Source organism: Pleurodeles waltl, chromosome 4_2, assembly GCF_031143425.1.
Source record: "Pleurodeles waltl isolate 20211129_DDA chromosome 4_2, aPleWal1.hap1.20221129, whole genome shotgun sequence".
Taxonomy (NCBI): domain Eukaryota; kingdom Metazoa; phylum Chordata; class Amphibia; order Caudata; family Salamandridae; genus Pleurodeles; species Pleurodeles waltl.
The window spans coordinates 806,344,525-806,359,674 of record NC_090443.1 but is presented as its reverse complement, the minus strand read 5'-3'; the positions used below and the strand labels follow the sequence as shown (position 1 = coordinate 806,359,674).

The 15,150-nt window shown below is 45.5% G+C and overlaps 1 protein-coding gene across 2 annotated transcripts in view; it reads left to right on the top strand.

Moving 5' to 3' along the window:
• The first annotated feature begins 647 nt into the window (after nt 1–647).
• The window catches only part of GADD45A (growth arrest and DNA damage inducible alpha), a 36,654-nt gene continuing 22,151 nt past the window's right edge, over nt 648–15,150 (top strand). Inside the window, exons 1-3 of one of the 2 annotated variants that reach the window (XM_069232466.1) lie at nt 648–852; nt 4,518–4,619; nt 7,659–7,872. In XM_069232466.1, coding sequence (XP_069088567.1) covers nt 803–852; nt 4,518–4,619; nt 7,659–7,872 — 366 coding nt within the window. In that variant the 5' untranslated portion in view covers nt 648–802. Of the gene's footprint in view, nt 853–1,166; nt 1,188–4,517; nt 4,620–7,658; nt 7,873–15,150 lie in introns of those variants that run through there. The other variant, XM_069232467.1, reaches the window with a different exon arrangement.

Sequence of the window (15,150 nt, the reverse complement as noted above, 5' to 3'; positions counted from 1 at the left end):
CATCTCTGCCCCTACCACCACTAAACCAACGTTTAAAGTAACACCTTGGCCTAGGGAGGAAAGGGGCGGGAGAAAGTGGCTGACCTCCTTAATACCCCGCAGACCGCATCTGTACGTCGAAACAGAAAGCGGACGCAGTTTTAAGCAGGATCTCACTGCACTAACAAAACCGGAAGCGTTGTTTGGTGCCGCTAGCTATACGTATGTGAGCTTGTAAGAAAAAGCTGCAGCACAAAGCAAAGGCCGCATGGAAATCAAACACGTTTTAGATTTAGAAGCTAAAATAATGGGCATGGTTTTGTGCATGAATTGCCAACTTAAATTGTAATGTAACGTACAGAAAGCCTTTACAAACCTAACGATGCTTAGTAAATGCATTGAAATTGCATAATATATAGCGTGCTCCAGACTTATGTTAAAGTACTCAGCTGTGTATCTAGCGTCGCCGAATCTCTGAAGGGCATGTGCATGTGTTTCAAGATGGCCACATAATTAATTAGCGTTGGCAAGCCGGGTAGTTGACTGCTGGCTAATCCCGATCACTGAGCTTTCACCCTCTAAAGAGTCGGAGGGGTGAAATTGAAAGCCGACTTTGCAGGAGCCAATGGAATGTCGGTATGTAAATAAGGCAGGCGGCAGTTGGCTGTTTCTGCCGGTAGGAGCACAACGATGCACTTTGAGGTGGAAACGGGGTAGTGCTGAGGGAGGCGGCTGCGGCTCAGTCTGCCGTGCTACTGCCTCCTCCAGGTCGTGCCACCCTTTCAGGTCACCCGAAGAAGAGCCGCTGGAGTGCAGAGCCCCGATGCGGAGTATGACTCTAGAGGAGCTGACAGCGGAGCAAGCTATGGGGAGGTAAGTCCTGATCAGTGCGTTTGACTGATGCACAACCCTGAGGGATACATTGTGCATCAGAGAGCTGCGAGGAAAGGCATCCGGGGCATTGAAGCGATCGCGGATCTAGGGCTACAAGGAGAGCCTTTGTACTCTGGTGTCTCTCAGAGGAGGCTGTGTGCATCAGATTGCAACGTGAAGGAGGTGTGAATCGAAGGCTGTGAGCGGACTGTACACTCAGGACTGTGAGGAAATTATGCACGCAGGGCTGTGCCTGTGAGGAGACTGTGCACATATGGCCGTGAGGAGACTGCACCCACAGTTGTGAGAGGATCAAGTGCGCCAACGGATTTGAGGTGATCGTGTGCAAAGGAGTGGGCTGTGTACATCCAAGGCTGTGAGGGGACTGCGTGCGCTCATTGCTGTGAGGGGACTGCGTGCGCTCATTGCTGTGAGGGGATCGTGTGCACCCATGGCTGTGAGGGGGTCGTGTGCACCCATGGCTGTGAGGGGATCGTGTGCACCCATGGCTGTGAGGGGATCGTGTGCACCCATTGCTGTGAGGGGATCGTGTGCACCCATTGCTGTGAGGGGATCGTGTGCACCCATGGCTGTGAGGGGATCGTGTGCACCCATGGCTGTGAGGGGATCGTGTGCACCCATGGCTGTGAGGGGATCGTGTGCACCCATGGCTGTGAGGGGATCGTGTGCACCCATTGCTGTGAGGGGATCGTGTGCACCCATTGCTGTGAGGGGATCGTGTGCACCCATTGCTGTGAGGGGATCGTGTGCACCCATTGCTGTGAGGGGATCGTGTGCACCCATGGCTGTGAGGGGATCGTGTGCACCCATGGCTGTGAGGGGATCGTGTGCACCCATGGCTGTGAGGGGATCGTGTGCACCCATGGCTGTGAGGGGATCGTGTGCACCCATGGCTGTGAGGGGATAGTGTGCACCCATGGCTGTGAGGGGACCGTGTGCACCCATGGCTGTGAGGGGACCGTGTGCACCCATGGCTGTGAGGGGATCGTGTGCACCCATGGCTGTGAGGGGATCGTGTGCACCCATGGCTGTGAGGGGATCGTGTGCACCCATGGCTGTGAGGAGACCGTGTGCACCCATGGCTGTGAGGGGATCGTGTGCACCCATTGCTGTGAGGAGACCGTGTGCACCCATGGCTGTGAGGGGATCGTGTGCACCCATGGCTGTGAGGGGATCGTGTGCACCCATGGCTGTGAGGAGACCGTGTGCACCCATGGCGGTGAGGGGATTGTGCGCACCCATGGCTGTGAGGAGACCGTGTGCACCCATGGCGGTGAGGGGATTGTGCGCACCCATGGCGGTGAGGAGTCTGTGCACCAATGGCTGTAAGGAGTCCGAGTTCATCCGTGGCAGTAAATAAGGCTGTGAGCACACGAAGTGCACCCGTGGCTGTGAAGGGATCTCAGCGACGAGGCTGCGCGCCCCCTTAGTAATTATGAGGCCCATCCAGGGCTGTGAGGGGACAGTTTGCACCCAAGGTTTTCAGACGACCGCGCAGCCCCGAGACTGTGAGGAAACTGCACCGAAATCTGCGGACACATTGTATGCGCTCGAGGCTGAGGGGAGACTTGCATGCTTTCGCTTGCAGTCTTTCAAGACGAGCGCACCCATGCATGAGAGACGGCTAATTATCGAGCTCTGTTTAATTATCGAGCTCTGTGTGCAGATACTTTATGCATTTGGCGCAGATCTTTCGTTTCCATGGCTGTAAATAGACTACCGAAGGGACGCAAGGATGGTTGTGCTTTCACTTTCATTACTGCGCGGATACTGCCTCAACACAGACCCACCTGATGTAGGGTTATAGGGCTGCGTGAATGCACCGACTCTCGCGTGGTAGGTTGTGAGAGGATTCACTGTGTGCGCAATTTAGACGGTCATCAGAGTACACTTTTATATCGAGTTTGATTAAGGCCCCGAGAATACACCACGTTCACTGACATACTTGTAGTGTACGTTTAGCAGTCGCTTTGTAGCATTCTGAGGTCACATTGCGCATGTCTTGAACTGGGGTCTGGAGAGGGCATGCTGTGCAATGGGATTCCTGTTTTTTTTTGGTAGCTTTGTTTCCATCTGCCTATTGTAGAATGCAGGAATTAAATATCACTAGAGGGTGAGACGCATGGGCGTGCATTACAGTATCTGTAACTGTCCAGTGGCTTCTCGCTGCCACATTGTGCGTAGGCACGAACCTATGCTTTCGGGGTGGGGGGACGGTGCGGGATGCGTTGCAAGTGCATCTATGCCGAGCCCCACTTTGCACCGTTAAGTCTTCGACATTATGTGTTTAGCAGTCGGTGGCTCCTTTGCGCTGACTACATTTCTGGGTAAAGCCGTCATGTTTAATGCGTGAGCACGGAAAGCACAGCCCGCTTACCAGCAGAGGTCACGCCTGGGGCATGTCCAGTCATCGTAAGGTTCCTGCCCCCGGCAGTGCTGCAAGGCATGAATCTGTTTAGGACTGCACAGGAGTATTGGCTTTCGTTTATATAATGAATACTCGAACCACCGTTAGAGAGATTTTTATTCTTGGAATCAATGTGGGCACGAGTTGTTTAAAAAAAAAAAAAAAAAGTACCCAATGTTGATTCCAAGGATGAGTGTTTAGGTCCAGTAACTGAAAATTAGAGACTTTAGCCGTGGTTTCGCAATTGTGGCAAGATGTAATCTCAGTATGCACAAAAAGGCATTTTTGTCTCGCCTGTTAACAAATGGGGCGATTTTTAGAACAGTTAATGGTTTCGTTAGATGGCGTGCGTTATAGGGGTGGGCACTGAGTACTAGACTTAACTGTTGCAGTATTTTTTATGGGAGATTTCAAACACGGGTTATTTAGCCCCTGTATAACTTTTTATTTATTTATTTGTTATCCTGTGTACTCCAAACAAAGTTTTAGCGCTTGATTGAGAGTTTCAAGTTCAACCCCCCCCCCCCCATCCCTCTTCCCCCTTCCCCGGTGCAGCTTTTTAGCGTTTATGACGGTATTTATTTGTAGTCCTCGTATACTGGAGGCAGACATATTAGTTATGTTATGCCAAGTGCAGAGGTTTTCTTCTGTTTACGTCCGGTATCCCTAATGCAGAGTTCGTAGTCTCGGTACCCATGCAGCGTTAAATCCTGGTTTCCCCAATGGTGAATGTTTGGTTTGTGTATTCCAGAGGTAGATTTTTTTATTTTAATCCTGGTATTCCAGGTGTAAAGTGTTTAACCCCAGAACCAACAATACATAGTTTTTATTCCCAATGCAGATTTTTTAAATGTGTTTAGTTCTAGTATGCCCTGTTTGTCCTCCTGGTAACCCCAGCGGCCAAGTTTAAGGTTCAGTTCTCGTCCCATAGTTATTTAAATGTATTTGGCCCTGGTGTCTATCTACCCAGTGCAGTGTTTTTTTGTCTGTGTAGTTCTGGTGTCTTCAATGCAGGGCCTTACCTTGGTATCACAGAAGCAGAGTTTTTAGTTATTACCAAGAAGGTTTCGCTTACGCCTATTTTTGTTTTTACTGTTATATCCAGTGCATTTATCTGGTCGTAGTATCGCCGGCACAAGAGTGTAGGCCCGTGGGAATTTAATAGCCGTACATAAGGGACGGCATAAAATACACTCTTGTTATTTATCTGTGCTAACCATTTTCTTTGTTTTAACAGGATGGAAGTGGTGGGAAGTGCCTTGGAAGAAGTTCTCAGCAAAGCTGTAGTGCAGAGGAACATCACCGTTGGAGTTCTTGAGGCTGCCAAAGTTTTGAATGTGTATGTACTAGAACCCGTTTTTTTGCTTTTTCCATTGAGTTCCATCTTTGTTTTATGGACTTGTGATTAGTCATCCTCCGCACATGAATATGTTGGGCATAGACCAGGGCATCTTGTTACCTTCTCTATTTCCCTAGGGTTTGCTTTATGTCATTAGTGACAGGCTACTGTTTTGAGATACTCCATGAAAAACCGTGCGTCATGGCAGCGCTAGTACCATGTGTTCTTTTTAACATAGCTAATGTTTGAAATGACATAAAGGCAAGGTGCATTTTTCTTTATACACACAGGTAGACACATATAACGCTGTGTTAGATCCCAAATGAGGTACTTTACCTTCTGTTGAAGTAGAATTGGTCTCATGCTTATTATGGGCACTCACTCAGATGTGACTCAGACAATTTGTGGAAACAACACAAGGTCTGCAGAAAGTTTTCATTATCCCCAGTGAAATCCATTAAGGGACAGCCATTTCGATTAAGTGGATAGTTAACAAATCGTGATGTTTTAAGAAAAAAAGGCTAACAAAAATACAGAAAACGTGGGAGAATTGACAGGCATCGTTTGTGCACAACGTGTAGTTATCAGTCTGCTGATGTGCTGTGCCTATTGCAAACGTAACGCCACTAACAGTATACAATAAAAAACTGCCCGTCGTTTTTTTATTTTTTAAAGAAAATAATAAATTCCATTATATTAATTCTATGAGTTAGAGCTCTTCTGAGCAAGAGAACAGTTGTGATTCCCTTACGTGCAGATGTGTATTTAGTTATGGCCGCTGTCATGCATGTAACCAACCAAACAAACACATTTTCTTTAAAAGGTATTTACCTAGCATGTTACTTAGCGGTTAGTGTTAGCATCCTTTTTTTTTCTTGGTGTTTTGTGGGTGTGTCTTAAATACATTGGCATTAGTCATGCTTTGTGTTTTGTGTATGTAATGGGTGTGTATCTCCCAGGGTCATAAAGACCCTCATGCAATGCCTAGCCTGCCTTCCCTGCAACGTGAAGGTTTTCAGATAGGCTGGTGCCTCTGTAAAACCAGTAGAGCTAGCGTAGTCTGTCAAATCCCTGACTGGACTTTGTGGACACTGCAAGATTTTTATAGAGGCATGAGCCTCAGGTGGGCAGACGGGGTTATAACAAAAAATCAGTGTGAAGACAAACGGGAAATAACACCTTTGGCTGATCACCAGGCAGGCGTATGCCTCCAAAGCTAATGTGTCTAAGAAAGGCAGTGGAACGCCAATTGGTCTGTAGGGGCATTTGTATATTTTCGGACATGGTTGCGTTTTTCAGAGCCTCATGAGTCTGAGGTAGTCACACGCCAGGCAGAATTTATGAACACTTGACATTTCCATACGTTTCCGCAAAAAGCGTATAGGGCGCAATGCAGAGTTATTGATGGGCCCAGGGATGTAACTTCGGATGGGGTATTAACCTCCCCCCCCAATGAATTGATTTTCTGATAAATAGTTGGGTACAGGTGCTTTTAGTCTGGTATGGTATGGTGTATGTCAGATTGGGGGCTTGGGGGGGAGCCGAGGTTTAACCCGGTCTTCCCCCAGGCTTATCGGGCGGATGGAAAGGGCCACAGAGAGATCGGGCACCATTGGGTGATCTGACAGGATGGGTCTTTGAGGTGGGTATATAAGGGGTGGGCTGGATGTGGGCGGCCTCTTTTGGCCGTTGTACACACCCAGGAGGCAGTACTGTTTTTTTGGACCCACCCGCCCTCCCTTTAATTAGTAGTTTTGATTTTGTTCGAGTTTGAGTCTCTTTTGTAGGAAAGGGTGGTTTTATTTCTTTGGGTAAGAAAGTTTTGTTTGGTGTAGCTTAATTAGGCTATAATAGGACAGGTTTCTTCATGATGTGTGGTGTTATTTATTGGTATTTGAGTATTTTGGTTAGTTTAGTTCATGCCGCTGGTAGGCAGGTCTGGTGGGGCAGGGGATTTACACAAAAAGGCTTTGGGGGAGGAAGGGGATAATGCCAAAGATTTGAGGGCAGGGAGGTTTTAGCGAGGGGCACAAGGGAGGAAAGGCAAGGGTAACTGCAGAAGGTGGGCAGCAGGACAGATGGGGAAGGGATTGTTCAAGGGGTGATTTGGGGAGTGGAAAGTTTAGAGGGTGGGGGAGGGGTTAGGAGAGAAATATTGTATAGTGAGGTTTGTAGTTTTGTGAGGCAAAAGCCAAGGTTATTGTTTTGTACCAGACCTGTTCTATTAAAGCAGCCTTTTATCCCTTACAACGAGCGTCTGTGGTTTGTTCCTCTTTTCCGCCCGATTCACCAGGAATGTGTACATACACACAGAGAAAAATGCGTGCAAACTCTCTCCCTTTCTCTATTTTGAAAGTCTTCAAAAATATTGGCAAGTTTACAAAATACTGTGATTTCCCTCTCTTAGTAGCCATACCAACTGCACTCCTCTCCCTTTCCGCTGCCCCTTGAGCTCCTCTCATACTCCACTCTTGTGCAGTGCAGTTTTACATTATATGCCAGCGTAATTGTCGGAAAATCTGAAGCTCACACTCTCCTAATCTTATTGGCCTAGCTACACCCCTGGATAGGCCACACAGGTCTATGGGATAGGCATGGACCTCTGAACGGTCAGGGTTGAAACAGTCCAGCACGCCAGGCAATGTGATAGAAGGGAAAGTTGGAACTTTCGACAGGGGCCGGGCAAGCGAGGCATAGTCAGTCATCCCCCATGCTTCCACGTGCTGCCTGGCAGGTGACTGGCACTGCCCCATCCTTACCGACCTCTTAGAAGCACCAACTTGCATAACAGGACTAGTCCGGCCCTATCGGCCTCGGGGGCACTTTCCTCACCCCGCCTTCATGTGGATCCTTTACTAAGGAGCAGGTCTGCAGTTAGCGTGCTTTCTAAAGCCGTGGGAGGCTGGGCGCAGCTTCCTGCCAGGTGCACGCACGCAAGCGCTGTGTGTTTTTAGTAAACTACTTTTATTGCGGTTGTTTGAGGAGCCTTGGGCGTACGTCAGCGATTCTAAAAATAAAAACCCTTTCTCCCCCTTCCAGGGATCCCGATAACGTCGTGCTTTGTTTGCTGGCTGCTGACGAAGAAGATGACCAAGACGTGGCTCTGCAAATACATTTCACCCTGATCCAGGCCTTCTGCTGTGAGAATGACATCAACATCCTGCGAGTGGGCAACGTGGGTCGGCTGGGAGCCATCCTGGGCGGGCCCGGCACAGAAGAGCCCGGGGCGGACCTGCACTGTGTGCTAGTCAATGTGAGTCAACCCCCACTGACTGAGGGGCCAGCGGGTAGGGGACCTTTCGGGAGTCGCTCCAAATGTAAAAAAAAAAAATGCAACCTGCGAGTTCACAGCGTTGGGGTGTGTGGTGCCTGCCAGCACAGGGGTTGGCAGCGCATGCTTGTTACAGTCGCTTGCCAACTAAGCCCTTCCTTCCCTTTTTATAGAATGGTTCGAAACTGCATGCTCTTTTGTTAGAATCCCCGGAGTAAAATCTAAATTCCTTGTAGAAACAACCACGGTAATTTTCACCATTAATTGCATGTGGCCTAGCCTGGCAGCGGTGAGAGGAGTACATGGATTTTACAAGTAGATAAACAGCCACGCTTTTAGCTGAGAAGGAACCTCTTCGCCCCAATAGGTTGGATAGCTATGTACGCCAATAAGTTGAGGATGGTATGTCTAATCGTGTGCCCTTGTGCTCAGTTTAAGGGGGTGCTCAGTGAGCGTTAGTGCACTCCTGCAGCGGCTGCTCCGATTTCATTTCCTCGCCCCTCCTCCTCTCTGGCTGCAGGGAAACACCTCACGCATTCCTCAGCAGCAGGGTTTCGGTGAAACGAGCTCACTCAGCACTTGCTGTGCCCACGCTGCTCTTTGCCCTGTAATGAGTACTAAACACGAGCTCCTCAGCGAACTTTAGTGGAGTTCAAATTGTGTAATATGTATTTGCGTTCCTAACACAGATTGACATTTGAGAGGTGGCAACACCGGTTTTACGCGTTTTCATTAATTACTTGTGGACCACTGATTAAGATTTGGCTGTCGGGCCCCGTCTTTAACACATTTTCTTGTTTGCTTATCCTTTTGCATGTAGAAACAGCACTGCACTCCTTAAACTTTCAGCGCCATAAGAGATGCCTCATAAACCCTTGATGAACTTGAGTTGGTTTGCTTAGCTGCAGTGGTACTCAAAACAAGCACTGGGCTACCTGAGATGGATTGGCTTTGCCAATGTGGTTTAGCCATGTTGTACAGCAGTGTAGAGTGAAGAGGGATAGACTGAAGTGGGGTGGAGAGGACTGGTTTAGCGTAAAGTAGAGTGGCTTTGGGTGGCTTAAAGTAGCATTTTGTGAAGTGGCGCAGCGTGCAGTGTCATAGAGTGGTGTATAATACAGTAGTGTAGAGAGGTGGGTGGGAAAAGAAGCAACATGGAAGAGGAGTGTGTGGTAGGGAATAGAAGCTATATGCAGGATGATATGGGGACAAACTGAAAACACAAGCACTCGTATGGTGTGCTTAAACATGATCTTTCTTTAGGCTGTGCAGAATTCTGGACTAATCATCAATTATTGATGACCTCAGGTGTGCAAATAATTAAGGGAAAATAGTGGACCCATAAGAACGCACAGCAAGGCAGCACAATAATGGCACAATTTCAGAAAATTCAACCTTCTGTTATGTATTAACAGTACTTGGGTCAGTTATTGCCAGAGATAAAAAAAATATCATTGTACTTAAGGTTCAGAATAGGCACACTTCCAATAATGACTTATACTAACAACTGGTTCAACACGTTTTCAGCGACCACACATGGGGGTTGACCATACCCAGCAGGATGTCAGCAGGGCGTTGATGTAGCAAGTGCTGGCTGCCCATTGAGTGTTGGGTGCAGGGCCTGGCCTTGTGGCCAGTTCCCACTGTGCATGGTTGAAGGCTGCACACTGTGGGGTATATCCACCCACTGAGTGTCAGGTGCAGAAGCCAGGCCATGAGTGTGCATATCCGAGTTGGGCCACATGTGATGGTTCGAGCGCAGGACCTACAGGCCAAGTCCTGCGTGGATGTTGGCTGTCTATGGAGTGTTAGATGCAGGTCCTGGCCAGAGGTCCTACCCTGTCGCAACTCTCTGCAGCATACGGCTAAAGGTGGGGGAAGGTGGAATCGCCACAGCAAGTTGGGCACAGTGCCTGGCCAGAGGCTGAGTCCTGTTTCCAACACCCAACTGCCCACGGAAAGATAGGCAAAGGACCTGGTCACAGGCCAGGCCTTGTGACCAATACCCAGCTGCATACGATTGAAAGACATGCACAATGAATGGGTTGAGTGTGGGAAACCTTTGGATGTTACAGGAACAAAAAAAACTCAGAAACTCATCTACACATAGCCCCATTTAAGGTGCACTTGTGGTAATGAATTGAAACTGAAAATCTAATACATTTGATAGATTATAGATAGGAGCACACTCCATAACTCACACAAAGGCCATGTAACCCCAACTTTCCCACCAAATGTATAGCTTATGACCTCACAGTATTTATAAAAGCAAGTAACAACACCTAAAAGCGAAATGTAATTAAACAAAAACACATAATCAAGCCAGTTAATGAGACTACATACACACTTGTAACAGTAATGAGAACTGATATGTTCTGACGTGTGTAATTCATAATTGCATCTGTTTAGTTAAAAGTGAGGTCATCAGCACTGTGCCTGAGTTATAGTTTGTGTGGCTGTTGCACAAGTTATGAAGTGTGCTCCTAAACCTAACCTGGTGTTTTTTGGGTTCTTATTCTTAGAAACGACGGCACATTTTATACATGTATATCAATTTCTCAATTTTTATTCCCCTACATTGAGGTATGCTAACCTTTTCTAACCAAAGCTCTCCTCACTTTAATCCTTGTTTTTTTTAGTTAGAAATGTGACATGTGTATAAATTATAGCACTTGAGGCAGCTTTATTTGTCCTGCCAGACCTTCTTTTTTTTATATATCATAAATAATATGCATCCATAATGGCTTTTTGTCAGCCGACTTCATCCATTGGTCTGTTAAATTTTCATTCACATTTTGCTTCCAGCCACCACAGCATAGGACAGTGGGTCTTCCCACTTAGCCCATTTATTTCAGTCACTTGGATTGACTGCACAAAGCCTGTGCATATTGTCTACATGCACTGAAAAATAGTTCCATCTCTTCAGTGTCCTACCTGGTTCAAAGTCTGATTTATTTTGGTTATTTTTTTGTATTAACTTAAACTACTAAGTATTTATTTTCCCTGCACCCTAGGTACGCAGTTAAATGGTGATTCAGTGTCTCTCCCCTCATTTTAAAGTAGCTGTTGCAAAGTGTTTAAGTGACATTGTAACTTTGTAGCAGCCTTCAGTGTTAGTGCTCCATTTCGTGGTGTTTTATTCTTGTCTACTTCACGAAAAACAAAATGCATGGCACAACTGCCAGGGTTGCTATTTTAAAAGTATTACTAGTGAAAGGGCCACATCAGTTTTTAAAAAACCTTTTACATTTTCATTGTGAGCATAAGGCAGCAATCTGTCTACTGATTTGTGCAATGCGTGCCAGAAAAAAAGAAATTACCATCACACAAGAAAGACCAATTGACTTTGCAAGTGGTTGTTTTAAATGTATTTTCTATTTCAAGTATATATTTAGAAAAAAATTAAACAATACATGCTGCTTCCTAAACTTGGGGGCATCTAACAACAGTGTCCCAGAGTGTGTCATTTAGCAGCAGCATCACACATAAATTGGAAAAGGAGTGATCAGTGTGCAATATGAACACACAGTGCTCTTGAACTTTGTGTGGAAAATATAACAACGAAAAAAGAAAATATGAATACAAGTAACGGATCAAAAGAGGAGCACCAAAAGTCTAACTGCTGCCTGTATGTTCAGCAAACCATCTTTTTGTGCTACACTTTTGTCCTGATGATGATCTGTTAAATAGTGGAAGGTCAAACCACCGTTGACAGTTCTCTGGGCGAAAAAGACGCCTATATGAACTTTTGATCTTTTACCTTATTCATACTGACAATTGGATGCAGAAATCAAATTGTTTTTGGCCATATCTCTCTGTACAATTCATTTGTATTGTCAGTACATTGATTTCAAGAATTGTATGATAAATTTTTTATAAATGGTACTCTCTGGGGCATTGTTTATAAATGCAAGTATTACCCTGGCCCCTTCTGTGTTTATAGGTATCTCCTGTTGTATGTGCTATCCTAAACATGGCAGCCACATGTTTGCAATAAAGAAAACATATATTGTAATTTTACTAACGGTGGCAAGCTGGTAGGTGTACTTGGAACAGTTATACCAATTCTTTTCAGTTTTGTAATTGTGATATATAAAATATTAGGTAGTTATAGTTGAGACCTAGTTTCCCTGGAAAGAGCGTTTTTGGCGCTATTGACGAATCTTCATGAAATTTCCAAAATGGTCTTGTTATGCATGGAAAGTTTCAGGGTGACCTGTCAAGAGGGAGCCGAGAAAAGGAGGCGGGGCTTCAGGGGCAAAAAAAAAAGTGCATTTGCTTTGTTAATTTCCATAGCTATTTTAGACACAACTTCAGCCTGAACCGCTGAACGGAATTACACCAGATGTGGCAGAAAGGTAGCTCTTGGTCCAAAAGGCACCCTTTTTAGGTCGGGCGTAAGCGCTCATCTTCATTTATACTTCTTATGGCTTAAAGCAATTTCATTTGTTGGTTGCAGTATCGTTTAAAAATTCTTGCTCCCTAGTTTTCAGTTCTGCCTTTTTCTCCCTCCTTTTTCGGTTTCAGAGCAGTGACCAACTACTGTATTACTCCACTGTGGGTTCATTATCTGTTGCTGTGACAGACTATTTTTGTTATTTCTTTGGTGCTCCCCTTTCACTGAGTGTTTTAGGCTGTTAGCTACCTGCGTTTTATTGCAGCATTCCTCTCCTCCCATGTCCCTGACATTTTGTTTTGGCTTTATTCGTGTGCTGTCCTGGTTTACCACTGGCTCCTAAAATAAGATTATTTTACAAAAGAAACACGCGGTCGTTTAGCTCACTGCTCACGAAAGCCACATTATGCACTTTCTGGTAGAATGTAGCTACATCTAGAAGTAATTATGTGAAACTTGTTTAGCTTCACATCGCATCTTAAGTCTCTCTCTCCAGGGCCCCTCACTGCCAGCCCATCGACATTGCACATAGGGCATTGCTTATCTCCTTTATTTGGGCCATAAATCTTCTCAGGCGGCTCTGCTTGTTGAAATGCAAGGCAAGAATGCTTGCAAGATTTTTCATTCTGTTAAAATAAAAATAAAATTATTTTCCAGCCTTATTTTCCATTTTGTGTTCAGATGTTTCCACAACGTGAGATAGTGCAATCTCTCCTCAAGAGCTTGTGATATCTGATATCAGTAGCTGCCAGTGACCACCAAAACATGTCAGAAAAAGATGAAATAATGAGACAATGTATGTGGCAAGAAAAGTCCAATTCTGAATTTACAATGCATTTAGCTCTAACTCGAGAAAACGCAAGACCTATTACATTGCAAATGCTTGTTATTTGGTGTAAATCCGTTCAGTAGTTGTTGAGATATTTAAAGAAAAACAAATTTGTATATCTGGATGGAGCCTAAGAACAGATCTCATGATGATATCTGATTGGCTGCCACTGCATCAACCAGGAAGTGATGGCAGCCATCTTGGGACCAATATACATGATAGCACTCCATTGAAATACACTGTAGTGAATGGCAGGTTTTGAGGGTCACTGAAAGAAGAACATGTAAAGGGTGATAACAGATTTTAGTTAAACAATATAAATCTTTTGTTGATGGTACTATAGTAATTTTAGGAATTGTGGTGTTCTAAGGTGATTCTTACCCAGTGAAAAATCCTTCCGCTGGGATTTCATGAATCATGTTTGAAAGAAAACTATTCTCTCATGAATTTCTCATGGAAGTGATGGAAGGTGCTCCAGAAGCTAAAATGAGAGCAATTTTCCTGAAAATTCACACCATCTTTCTCAGGCATATGAGAATGAAGTCTGCCATTCTCAGTAAAACATGTACTTCCAACAGAAGTCTGTTAGTTGATTCTCTTGTGTTCTGCTGCACCCTCCCAGAGTGTTCTAAAGAACAACTGGAGTGCTAACAGTTTTACTTATGAAAAAGGTGTTGCACACATGAAGCCATTTTGATTGAATCAAACTGATATAATGTAAAACATTTAATTTAGAAAGGAATAACAGGAGGGGGTTCATGATGTCATAGAAATAATGGTTAGTGCTAAAGCAAGAAAAAATATGACATGTTTTAAGTGTGTTTTCAAATATCTTCCTCTTCTATTTCATAAAATATTCTGACAAGCGGACTGAAGCATGCTCTTCCAACATCAGCAGCAGATTGCCAGTTCACTCCCTTGTGATCAGCAGCTTACAGTGTTCTAATGAGAAACCAGAGCTCCACGGAGGGCAGGGGGAAAGGGGGCAGAGGCAACAAATCAATCACGTAGTACAGGCAAAAGAGGCTGTGGCAGTATAACAGACCAATATTTTATCTGCCCCCTGCCTAAAATCTTCTCTGTTTCAATGTAAGGCAATGGGGAAAATCAATTCCCCATATTTTTTTATTCAAAATCTCCCTCTTACCAAGTTAAAAATGTTTGCAACTATGGTACATTGGATCACGGAGGGCAGGAGGAATGGGGTAGGGACATGGACTTGGATAACAGAGGGCAGTAGGGTGATTGGCAGGGGCACCAAACTTACCTTACCTGGCAAGCGTCAGGGGTTGCTGCAGCACAATACACCACACAGGGTGAGTGGGACGGCAGTGCAGCACAACAGACCATGGAAAGCAATAGTGAATGGTCCGGGCCATGCACATGGACAACAGAGAGCAGAGGGTAAAGAGGCAAGGTCAGCAAGCTGACCATACTGGACAGACAAGAGGGACAGTTGCAGCATATGGATCATGAAGGGCAGGAGGAAGGGGGCAGAGGCCGCACATCGGACCATGAAATAGGGCTGGTGCATGCACTAGGACAACAGAAGGTAGGGAGGAGGTGGATGATGCAACAAGCTAACTGTTCAGGGCAGGCAGGAAAAGCAGTGGCAGTACAACAGCTGCACAGGACAGTAATGAAGGAGTGGGGGCATGGACTCGGACAGTGGATGGCAGTGGGGGAGGGCAAGTTTGGGTGGGGCAGCACAATGCCAAGCCTTCTCCCACCTCATACATGCATTGCAATGAGCATCTTCCTTAACGCTAAAAAACCTAGACATTTACTGGAAAAAACAGAGGTTAGAGGGACGTTCTAGTTAAGAAATAGAGTTTTTTTAAACGTAGAAATTCACACAAAAAAAAACAAAGGTTCCGTGGATGTTATAGTTGGGTTCGGATTTTACACGCATAAAGCCATAGAAATCTGTATGCTAAGATAACTATAACTTGCACCCTCGCCATGCACTGCTATTACCCCAGTTACTACATTACTCATGACATCATATTTGACATCATTTATAATATCAGTAACA